The sequence below is a fragment of the Odontesthes bonariensis genome, chromosome 1 (assembly GCF_027942865.1).
Source record: "Odontesthes bonariensis isolate fOdoBon6 chromosome 1, fOdoBon6.hap1, whole genome shotgun sequence".
NCBI lineage: Eukaryota > Metazoa > Chordata > Actinopteri > Atheriniformes > Atherinopsidae > Odontesthes > Odontesthes bonariensis.
Window position 1 is genome coordinate 28,114,423 of NC_134506.1, and position 12,419 is coordinate 28,126,841.

Sequence of the window (12,419 nt, forward strand, 5' to 3'; positions counted from 1 at the left end):
TGTAGAGTAAAGTAATGCCATATATAGGATAAGTCAATGGCTCAAATCTTATTTAAATTTCAGTAGTTTTCAATGTGTTTCATTGTCTCAGCTATACCAGTCATTCAGACCGTTCTATATAATCTACCCTCCCACCTCCTAATCCTCGTAGCATGCTTTTCATCCTCTCCACCATAATTCATCAGATACTCTTGGAAACCATTCCCACCTGAAATCTCATCATCCATCCAATCAGTCTTTCATCTTTCCTCTTGCAATCTTTCCATCTCTCCTCATCTTGGTCCTCTCTAACAGTGGGAATGGCAGTAGTGACAGTCAGCTGTGGTCTAAAAGTGGAAGGAGCTTTTTCGTTTCCTCTTTCTCCCTGCCCACTTACACTGCACATCTACGCGGATGGACTTGATGGCAGCCACCCCCACCCCGTTGTCGGCCTTGCAGTAGTAGCGACCCCCCTGCACTCTCTGGATACCCTCGATGCGCAGAGTCTCGTTGTAGATGGAGGTTTCCTGGAACTTGTCTGAAGCACTGCCTGCTGTCTTTGTCCACCGCACCTGAGGAGAATGGGGGAGGGAAAGAGGATGTTGAGAGGAGAAAGATGCTGTTAGTGAAAGTGGGTTGTACCGAGGGACAGTCATTAAGGTGTGGTGAGGGGATAAAACCTGTCAAAAACATTTTTCATAGAAGATCCTACAAAACATTGTAGGCAAAAATGCTGACAAACATTCAATTCTCATGTAAATGTTTATTCCTGCTCACAATTACACATGGAAAAGATACCTAAAAGCATAAAAAGGAAAGTGACGCAGAGATAGGTTCCTAAAGAGACCATTTTCAACCTACCAATGGGCTGAACACGAATGACTCACTGCCTTCCCTGCTTGACAGTTTCATGAATATTTTTGTTTTCTATCTGTAACCACGTCTCTGCAGTCAAATGATGGGTTGAGTGCAGCTGCCCTCTCAAGAAAGATGGCAATAAACAAAGATGATAATTATGAAATGAATATAGTTTGAGTGTCTTGTGTGCTTGCTGTTAGCATCCTTTCCTCTCTCAAAGTGTATCAAGCTTTCAACTGTGATAATATGTTTACTCCCTTGTGAAGATTGCAGGCCAAATTAATGTGTATGTAAACCCAAAAAGCTTTTGGCAAGCCAAACTCTCATTCCCAGAGCAGCAAATTGTGCCATTTTTTTGCAAAAAGCCAGTAGCATCTCTGAGATGTGCACAAGATGTCCCCAGCGATGCCGGGATGCACCAGCTGCAGCATTATGTGACCTTTGGCGCAAACACTGCTTTATAAATGAGCCACAGAGTCATGAAGTTTGCATAAGGAAGATGGAGAAGATGTGCAGACTTGACAGACCTTTGTGCCGGAAACTGGAGTTCAAGTCTCATGTGATACTGTTCAACTTTAAGACTGCTGTTTGAATTTATTAATTGTGCATTTTGCTTGGGTATAATAATAAGTTAAGTCCACAGGAGAAACGAGAATGCTTCTTATGTATTGTTTTTTTCATTTTATTTTCATGACAAGTTGATACAACAAAAGACAAGTTAAATCTTCTTTTTCCTGTTTACAAGTTAAAAATAAAAATGGCAACAATGGCAGAAAAGAGAAATCAAAATATGAACTATTCAACTGTTTCATAGCTTCATCTAACAGTTGTCCTAAAATAAGATAATCAGTTCAAATTCTCAAGGAATATTATATTTTTCCCAAATTCTAAAATGTTCACATAAATGAATGGATGAATGAATAACATTGACCATGAAAACTTTTTTTCTGAAAAAAATCCCCAACACAGATATAAATCAGTCAGTTAGGTGTGGACAAAGACACTAAATGATTAAAATTAGGAAAAGACTGGTTTTGTTTAAAGTACAGAGTCCTGCTAGCCTGGCTGACGCGTCCACAATCTCGATGAGATGGTGGTCTGGGAACTAGGTGTGCATTTTCTCGTATTTGAGGCGTGGTTTACGAATGCCTAGAGCCGTTTATTGGGCGCTACGAATGTCTATCAAATGACGTCAGGTTCTTCCCATGCTGCTTTGCGCGCGATTCATAGCCAATTGTATCACTTATACCAGATGACGACAGAAATTCGACGAGGAAGAAGAAAAAAATGGAAAATAAAAGTAAACTTGCGCTCTAAGCTACTTAAATTGACAACAAAGTAGGCCTATATGCTATATTCTACATGAATTTTTATGTTGTAGAGTTGTGAATTTATTTTAATAATGGAGAAATTGAGCAGCCTTGCTTTGTTGTCTACAGTAGTAGATCAACCCTCATCTTACTTTGAAGCTCCCAGCTCCCAGAAGTGACGTCAACGAAGCTTTAGCAGCAGAAAAGCTATCAGGCTTGTGTTGATGATAATAATAAACTCCTGGACTATGTACAAACTTCCAAATGCATCGTTTTGTGAGTACAGACCATATTTGTACAACTGTAGAAGTTTGGTGTCATGACATGTGATTTTAGTGTGGTAATTTTGGAGATACTGCCAGGGTCCGTTAGCGCTTGTACTAAGCTATTCGGGATAACTCGGTAACTCAGCTGATGTTCAGCCAATATCGGAAAAACTTCGGGTGGGCTACTTGGCTGGATGTCACGGTTCAAATGACCCTAGGGTGAATCTACTCCGAAACACTTTCTAAGGCTGCATTGAACGGTAACGTTGTGTCCGCTGTCATGTTGGATTAACGCTCTACAAGCTTCGGTGTAGCGCATAGACGTCGTCATCGTCTTGCTGCCCCCCCTGTTCTGTGATTGGTTCCCAAACTCTAGCAAAAATAAGGGCGGTGGTTTCCAGGCTGACTTTGCAGTGAGAATGAAATCGAGCGCAAAGCAGCATGGGAATTCCCAGGCTAGAGTCCTGCAACACTAAAAAAAAAAAAAAGAAGAAAAAAATGCTAACAGTTGCTGTAAGTGTTTATTCTTACAACAGGGGGTCCTGAAAAAGAAATGATGTGCTTGGAGTGAGAATGGCCTTGGCAAGCAGTTGAGCTGAGGCTGCTCTCTAATTTTAGAGATTCATAACATTTTCTATGCTCAATTTGAAACGTGTTTTATAAATGAGCATTTTTCAAATAGAAGATAATCCTCATGCTGAATTTAATGCTCAGTATATCATGTAAAAAAGTACTTGTGATCTTCTAAAATCTTGCATGAAGCAAATTAGGTGACAAAAAGACAAAAGCTAAGTGCATTAGAATGACAGGCATGAAGCGTCTTAAGATCACAAAGCAGGTCATTAAATTGTCTGACTAACTAATACTGCACTCATTGTTTTTTTCTTTTCCTGACAAGTAAATCTCAGCCTGATCTATATGACACTAAGCACTGTACTAATGATGTCCATGGTGCTCGGCCCATTAAGACTTTTGACAAACTCTGTAAGGCTTTTTCACGCTTCAGTTAACTCATCAGGCAGCTGCTCTCCAAAATAATCAAGAGCACAATAAACAAGGATACACACACACACACTTCAAAGATATATGAATGCCTTCAAACTTATCTGAACTACAATATTATCCTCTTGTGTGTGTGTGTGTGTGTGTGTGTGTGTGTGTGTGTGTGTGTGTGTGTGTGTGTGTCTACCCAAATAAATGTGTACGCTCCATTAATCCCCATTAACCCTTCTGTCTGTTATCAGCCTCAACGAGACTATCAACTATGCCCCAATGAGGAGGTCAGAGAGGATAATCGGGAAAAGCCACTGATACTGCTTACGTGTGCAAACGTTAGTTGTGTAGAAGTGTGCATTTTCTTTTTTTACGCACACTTGCCTGCTTGTGTTTCTGGATATGTGCGTGATATTAGTGTATATATGCACTCCATCACGCGCGGTGCTGATTATAAAGCAGGTTATATGGATTAGCAGATTATCAGAGCCTGTGTAAATGCTCTCTGTCTGTTTATTCAGCTCTGTTTGTGGGAGGGATTTGGAGGAGGCACAACGCCATTGATCAAACCAGCCAAGGTGAGCAATGAACTGAGCCCGGTCTCTTTACGGTTCAGTGAATCCACTTTGCATGAATGTGCATGTGGGGACTTTTGTGATAAACGGAGCAAGTGAAAGTGAACATAAAGTGTGCTTTGTCCTATATATTCAAAGGATAAACAGATGACTGCAAGTCAAATTATTTACATTTTGTTTGCTACAGCTTATTCATATCATTGGGAGTTTAGGAACATTAATATTAGACTCAAGTTTAGTGGAATTCTAATGAAAAGATTATGTGATAAAAGCTTTGAAAGGTGAAAAGAAACCATTCTACCTTTGAGTTCAAAACAGTTACTGTGTATTTTTATGTGTTGATTTGATGAAATTGTTTGTGTAAAAAAGGGTTAAACACAAAATCAGGATGATATCTTGCGCTTACAATACAAGGATGATAGAAGCAACAAGTGAAGCTACAGTAATGATACTAAGAAGGATGTCAGACAAGGAGATTCATCCATCCATCCACTTTCTCTACCTGCTTAACCCTAGAACACTAACGTGTACATTTTTATAAAAATATCACTAACGTTGCATGTATTTTACCCGATGCAATATGATACAAGCCAAACTGAAGTACACTTCTTTTATTTCCAGCTATACAATGCCTAGTCAAACAAAAAAAAGGTACGAGGAATCGTTAGCAAGATTATTTAAAAAAAAAAGGTCCATCACAGGGCCAGATAAGGAGATGACAGAGTTAAATTTGCAAGAGTAGGTGGAATATAGTGATGTGTGTGAGGGGGAAAAAAACGGCTCGATGAAGTGAGATATAGTTTTTTTAGCATGTAAAAGGGAGCAGAATAGAGAATCAGAAAGAATGCTATATGCAGCAGCACTGGCATCTGTGTGATGGGGAAAGAAAAAGTGCAGCACGTTGGGAGTTGCTCCACTAAAAGGTGGAAGATGAAGCACAATAGAGAGGGGTGATATCATGAATAAAGGGGATATTTTGTGCAATGTAGATGACAACCAGGTGGCAGAGGAGCCTTTATCTCGCTGTGACACAAGCTGTTTAATACCATCACCAGCACCCTTTTTCTCTGACCTTCTTCACTGTCCCTTCTCACCTATTTGTTCCCTCAATGGAGGAGTGACTCAGTTCTCTTTATTTTTTTTCTGATGGATTGATCTTGATATCTCTTTGAGCCCTTTTTCTCTCCATCATCCTCTCCCTGTCTGGGTGCTCCCCCTCCTCATCCCACTCCTGCTTTCATTTCTTTACAAAGTACAGGAGAGCCAAACATTTGCTTGTCATCAAATCTTCCATACAAATATGCATCCATTTACACTCATGAAGGCAAAAAAAATCCCCCAGACTCCCTCACACACATGCTGGGAGTAGAAGACACTTTTGTTGAGTCAGAGACTTTTATGATAATAGCTCTCTCATCTGGTTAGAGGTGTAAAGTGAGGGGAAGCATTGGTGTCCCTCGAGATCCAGCACAACATAAAATGCAGCAGGTTTTGTTCACTGTTTCTATGTGGAGAGGTATGTTGTCTGGGTTACAGATTTTTCAACCAGAGAACAGAAACGATGCAGAGAGTACAGGAACGACCTCGCCAGAGTATGGCAGAAGAGAGTAGGGACCGTTTTGTGTGTGTGTGCTTATATGGGAGAAGGGAGAGGGCCATTAGACCCTATTCAAATTGTGGTTATTGAAGAATGCACTAAAATACTGGCCACAGCTAAATGAGCTAGTAAATTTTCCATTAGTGGTAATGTGCTTTGTGGTAATCATTGGCAATAATTCAGTTTTAAACAGCAACTGTTTCCAAACACCGTATCACACTTTGTGCACTGTTAGAACCATAAACGTAATATAGCTTAATCACATGGCCTTATGATTTAAAATGAGCAGTTTACCAATGAGGTATAGAGACTAGTGCTCCAGCCGCTGGTATTGCTTTAATGTTTGAATACATCTTGAGATCTCACAAGGTGTTATATAGATGTCATGTCTCTAAAGTTTCAATATTCAAACCAAGCTTATTAGGTAAATGTTTTTTCAGGTAAACACATCTACAATTCAGACTGGGGTGAGCTACTATTCATCACGCTCCGAACTGGAGGACTCAAACGCACGACTCAGACAGAACAGATTTCCAAAATCATTATCGGTTTAATCAACCAAAGCTCTGGTACACGGGTAGGCAACAATAGACAAGGCAAAGGTACAAAATCGGCTGGCAAAATCTCTGGTTGTAAAACAGGCAAAAGGGGTCCAAAACGTGAAAACTAGACTTGGCATAAAGGCTTGGACGACCGACAAATGACAAGACGAACACGCAACAAACAAGACGAAGGATGGGGTATAAATACACTAGACAGAGGGGAAGACAGTGATGCACAGGTGAAAACAATCAGGATGATGACAGAGAAAAGCAAAACTGACGACAATAAGAAAGTGACAGGAAGCGACTACCAAAATAAAGCGGGAACAAAGAACACACATAGACCTGGCATGACACTATTTACACAATGCGGCATTCACATTGTTGCAAATCTGCTCTAAAGTGGTTGAGGAATGTATCGTCGACTGCGGTTTATGTGACTCCAATAAACATCATCCATTGCTGTTGTCAAAATGTGCCGCAACTTGACAAGCAAGTTGACATTTTCTGAGCAGCACAGAGCGTCTCCAGCCACAGGATATGTGCTGTACTCCATAATACTGACGGATATTTAACAATGTATAGTGTTACTTATTTTGGGTGAACACAAAGCAAAAACAGAAACAGAAATGCACAACAACAAGTTAACCAATAAGCTGCCCTGAATCTGGCGAGTTCAGCAGTTGGGATGATGTAATTAACAAGTGGAACATACTTTATCCTGGAAAAACACTTTGGACCAACACACAAGCGAAAGGAAAGAAAAGCCTCTTCCAGCTTCAGACACCAGTCGTTAAAATGTCAAACAACTTCTTTGACCTTGGTGCTGTAAGAATGAACGAGCGAGGGTTTAAGATTGATTACAAAGGTAAAAATTCCCCAATGAATCCATCCATCCAGATTAATTAAGAGGTGCTTTGCATCTGTTCTTAGCTATGGAGATGAGCTGCCCTCTTCTCAACAGGCAGCTTGTACAAGAATCCCTGCATCCTATTGGAGTGGAGCCTGAGCCAAAATATTCAATTAACATTGATGCCTTCGAGAACTGAAATGTTTTAAAGTCTCTAAACTAACTTTGCTCCAAAAAAAGTTAACCATTTTTTGAAACAGGAATACATCATGTCCATCACTCTGGAAGAGACCTCATCATGTTCTCCACAGCTCTATACAGTAATCTAGGTCTCTGGTTTAATTTCTGGCCAAACTCTTTCACAGCTGACATCACATGTCCCAGCTTCACTGTGCCTGCTTCACTCAAAGCAGACTGATGACAGAATACAGGCATTAATCATACTTGGTATGGAGAGGAGGCCCTCAAAATATCCAAAGACCTGATTGACAGCATGGCTCCCTTTGAAAACTCAGAATCTGTCGAGCTTCAAGGACAAAGGTGCTGAATGTTGAAAGACCCGTCAAATCTGATTTATCCTGCTTCAAAACAAAGAGCTGTTTATGATAGCCAGTCCTTTGCAAAGAGATCATTGCTGTGTTCAACCACCTCACACCACAGTGATAAAGAAACCTCTGGCTCGTCTGTACTCTGAAAGCCATCAACCTGGACATGATGTCTGGAAGCTCTTGACCCTCCTTTGCTACTGACAAAAAAAGAGCAAATTACCAGTGCTATGCAGTCCAGGAAAGAAATCCACAATTTCATGTTAGAGTCTCTTAATTAGTTTTTTTGGGAAGAGAGAGAACAATCAATTATACCAAATCATCAAGGCGACCAGATTAAAAGCAATCAACACACGCCCTCTGTAAGACATCTGGGACAACAACCATTTCCATTTAGACAACCTGAAACCAACTTTTTCCAAAACACCATCCCTTTTTTTTTTTTGCCTCTGAAACTCTTCAGTAGATTTTTCAGGCCTCTCTTTCCCCACATTCAATTCCTTGGCATTGTGGGAGGGGTCCTCTCTAATTTGATTTGTCTAGAGTTTCAATCAGATCAGTTTATGAAGTTAACATTTCATCTCTCCCACTACAACTTTTTGAACCATTTCAATGACCTGTTTGACCGGCAGTAGAGAAGCAAGTTTAATGTTACAGTAGTGTTTGAAGAGGATTTATTTTCTTATGGTTTCTGCAGTGTCGGAATCATTTAAACTTTGCTGCAGAAACATTAATTGATCTGTATCCACTCCCTCCAACTGTGAACGCCAAGTTAAACCGTTGACTTCTGAGTAAAATACTTACAGTCTTGTTTTGTTTGACATCACTGTAAGCAATGCTTTGCTTACAAGGCTCCCCCCACTCTATAAAACAGCGGCTTTGTGAGGTGTTACAGAGTTTGAATCCTTATAATCCTTCTCGGTAGCTCACAGAGTAATGGTTAGGTCTGCCTTCTACAATTTTACCAACTCTTTTCTTGATGTAACGCCAGTTGAGTTTACGATACAGGGCTTTATCCATTGGCTCACTTACCATGAATGGGCTTAAGATAGTAATCCTGTTATCGGGGAATACTACTTGGCACAGATGCAGACACACATACACGCATATAAACATGCCCTGGGACATCCACAAATGCATGCACAAACATTGTGGATACAACAACTGAGGAGAAATATGTGTGGGGAAGAGAAGGAATAAACAGAAATTACAGTAAAGCTTCAAAACAGAGGAATGGTGCAGACTGACAGTAGCAGTTTGAAGTGATAAATACCTTGTGATGGAATCACCCCTGCTTTGCCTTTCAAACAATGGCTAAATTGAAACGCTTAATGCGACAAGGTGTGGATGACATGCAGTAAACTGTAAGACAAAGAAACCCTGCTGCATGGAAATTTCTGTGTTAATTATCTGTCACTGGAGAGCAGCGAAGGAGGAGAAAAAACAAGCATCAAAGAGAAAATGAAGAAATATGGGGTTTAAAAAGTAAGAATGAGTAATAAATATAATTTTAAGCATCACAGCTTTAATAGATGTTATTTTTCTGATTCAAGGCCCCCGATGATAAAGTATGTGAAATGAGATGGATGTTTTTTCAGGAAATATGGGAAAAATGACTCTTTAGAAGAGAAGAGAGGACTTAAAGGAGATGGAGGAGATTTCATAAAGGTCCGATGGAGGCAGATAGCCGTCCTTCCTGAGTCCGGTTCTGCATGAGGTCTTTCGTGTTAAAAGTGAGATTTTCTCTCCACTATCACCTCATGCAAGTTCAGGACGAAGTATTGAATCAAAGAGATGATTCAAAATGCCCAAAAATTTTTGCATTGGCATTATATGAATTGGACTATTTTGGACTATAGTTGGCTTGATTTGGACTGTAATTTTCAATTGTGCTGGCATTTCTTTTGATTTGCCGCCATATACATAAAAATTAAGTGAGAAGCCTAAAGAAAATTAAAAAAAAAAGTTGGGTAGAGAAAAGAATATATGAAAAACAAAAGAATAAGTAAATAATTAAAGGGAAGGAAGAGCAGATAGTTAACAGGTTGGACTGAGAGTAAAACTGTGCTGAAAAAGATGTGATAGATGTTTATTCGGGATGCCAGTTAAATGGCCTTTCCATTATATGATTTCCCGTCATTGATGATTGTTGCTGTCTAAATATAAATCTCACTCTGAAACATTTCCCATCCTCCCTCAGTGGGTGCAGAGATCAGACAGAAAAAAAAGTTCAATAAAACTGACTCATTGATATTGAACACACACCACTCCCTTTTCTAACCTTGTCATACAATATGAATGCTTTTGTCGCTCTTTTGCCTCTGTAATATGAGACCATGGCTGTTATACAATTACTGGAAACAGGGGAATCATCTGCAATTGCGATAATGTGAACTAATTTATATAAATGAATGCAGATGTGCGTTTTGTTTGTTTGTTGCATAAATTACAATAAAGCTTCAGGTGCTTCTTCTTAAAATATACCCAAGAAAAATTCAGAAATGTACCTTTCCCAAGAGAAAAGGCACTTGCTTGATTCATATTTTTGAAAATGTTTTAAAAATTAGCTCATTGTGTGATCAAACATGACATAAGTTTGAGTCATAGCAGAACGTAAGGTAGAAAGAAACTACAGTGCAACATGGTCCAAGCCAACCTTGTCCATCACACTGCATCCAAATATTAACCTCACTATCCAGTCTGCAGCCTTCCTTCTTCTGTCCTCTTGCCCTACCAGCTGCCATTTCATATTTCACACACTGATAATATACACACTTAGAAAACATACTAAAGAAAAAAAAATGGTTTGGAAGCACTATTATAATAGATAAAGGCGCACTTAATGGTAGTGCATAACACTATTGAGAACTGAGTTTATGCAGCAGGGGTTGTAGTCGAAACAGTTTGTCCATATTGTTAGGTGCATGGATAAATGTCAGAGATCACAATCGTTTGTCTATAAAATACATCATATCATATGATTATTATTGTTGTTAAAATGATTGACTATGCAGATCCGTGTGGTCAGGACCAGCTCTTACCTGGCACGGACCAGTGGTCACTACCACTAGGGGCACTAAAGACACTGGTCCTAATGCTGATCAGCTCCTCACTGGTTTGTCTTGAGGTCCTTGTCTTCTGCCTGTTGTCTTAACCAGAGTGGTCTTTGGAGTAGTTATTAATATATTTTGTTTTTTTTATATAATTAATCAAATTATTAATATATTAGTAGCCTATATTTAATACACCTCCCTTTTCTCATAATAGTAGTTCCACTGGTCCGTGCCAGAGACCAGCTGGTCGCTACCACTGAGGAGCTGGTCACGACCAGTGTCTCTTGCGCCCCAAGTGGTAGAGACCACTGGTCCGTGCCAGAGACCATGGTCCCAGGACAGACCACGGTTTCGGCTACAACCCCCTCTCCAAAGTTTTCTGCACCAAGGCCAAAACAAAATTTAACTTCCATTATGAGTGTACTCCCTAAGCTTTCTGCAATGTGAAGTCACCTATTCAATCCTTTAGATTCATCTGGCAAGTCTTTTTTTCTTTTATCCAATTTTTTTTAAACTTTATTCTGAAACACTTTTTTGCTTTGGTTGACATTGTTTTTCATTTTCTGTCCACTGTGGGAATTTTGCTGTATAATTTAGAATTACAATGACCCTTCATTCCAAGCACTCTCATCTTTTAACTTCAAATAATCCATTATTTCCTTTTTAAAAACATAATATATAATTACAACAAATGGGAGTTAATTAAAGATATTCATGTATATTACTATATAATTGTGCTTTTTTTATGACATGGATGTCATCATGGATGTGATGACATGGTGCAGAAAGCTTGGCTCTGGGATGATTGCACATTCTATCATTTATAGTACTAACTGTTGTTACAACAAAACCCAAAGGCAGTTCTGTTATTGTAAAATGAACGAGAGCTACATTGATCTCTTTTAAAGTTTGTTGATGATCTCTTCATGCAGGCCAATGGTTACCATGGGCCCTGATGCAGTTGCATCAGCTCCATATACAGTATTTACGCCTGTACACACAGCTCTTTTCAAAGTGCCGACAGCCATCAGCTGCAGTGTCAGCTGCTACCTTACACTCTCCACCCATGTTGGATGTGTTAATGTAATGAGCAATGGATAATTAGCACAAGCACAGCGTGGGATGGAGAAATTTGAGCGCTTGCTGTCTTCCTTTGATTAGTGCAAAGCAGATGATGTCATTGCTGAGTAGCATGATGATGCCAGGCTGCTGAGAAGTTAGAAATGTGAGAGGATGGATAAACAAGGGAAATAAACCTACAACCTACAAACCCTCAGTAAATTAATTCCAAAATTCTACAGAAAAGCAGAAAAAATAAAGATTATGTAAACTATTCCATGGGTTTTTACCATTTTTGTTCCTCTAGTCGTGTTTGTTCATTTTCTCTGTCTTGGTATATTGCAACATTTCCTTTCACTCAACAACAACAATTCCACACAAAAAAAGAAATATGTGGCCATCCCTGCATTTATGTCACACAGGCAGCCGACATAAGGAGGCACTAATTAGGGCAATTCGGACATTTTTAACAAATCTAACTAATCATTTTCAAATGCAATTTATACAGCACTGCACAAAAATCTGGCCCATTGTAGGCGGTCTAAGTGGCCCTGCTTTCCACTTTTAATGCATCTAGTGTCACTGACTAAACCAACAAGCAAACATATGAATATGAAGGCATTACATTCACAATAGTAAAACTTATCAAAAAAAAACAACAATGTGGCAATGGTGTCACACAACAAAATTAAGTTCTCAAGAGATACCCTAGTCTGAGCATCTTCAAATCAAATGTTAAAGAATAGAAACATCAAAGCACACGAATCTGTCTGTGTCTCTGTCTAGATTCTA

At 39.4% G+C, this 12,419-nt stretch overlaps 1 protein-coding gene across 2 annotated transcripts in view; it reads right to left on the minus strand.

The window, feature by feature from the left end:
- Positions 1–12,419, minus strand: part of mdga1 (MAM domain containing glycosylphosphatidylinositol anchor 1) — a 221,418-nt gene that overhangs the window by 133,601 nt on the left and 75,398 nt on the right. For both annotated transcript variants that reach the window (XM_075462887.1, XM_075462877.1), the window contains exon 4: positions 377–551. In XM_075462887.1, coding sequence (XP_075319002.1) covers positions 377–551 — 175 coding nt within the window. The remainder of the gene's footprint in view (positions 1–376; positions 552–12,419) is intronic.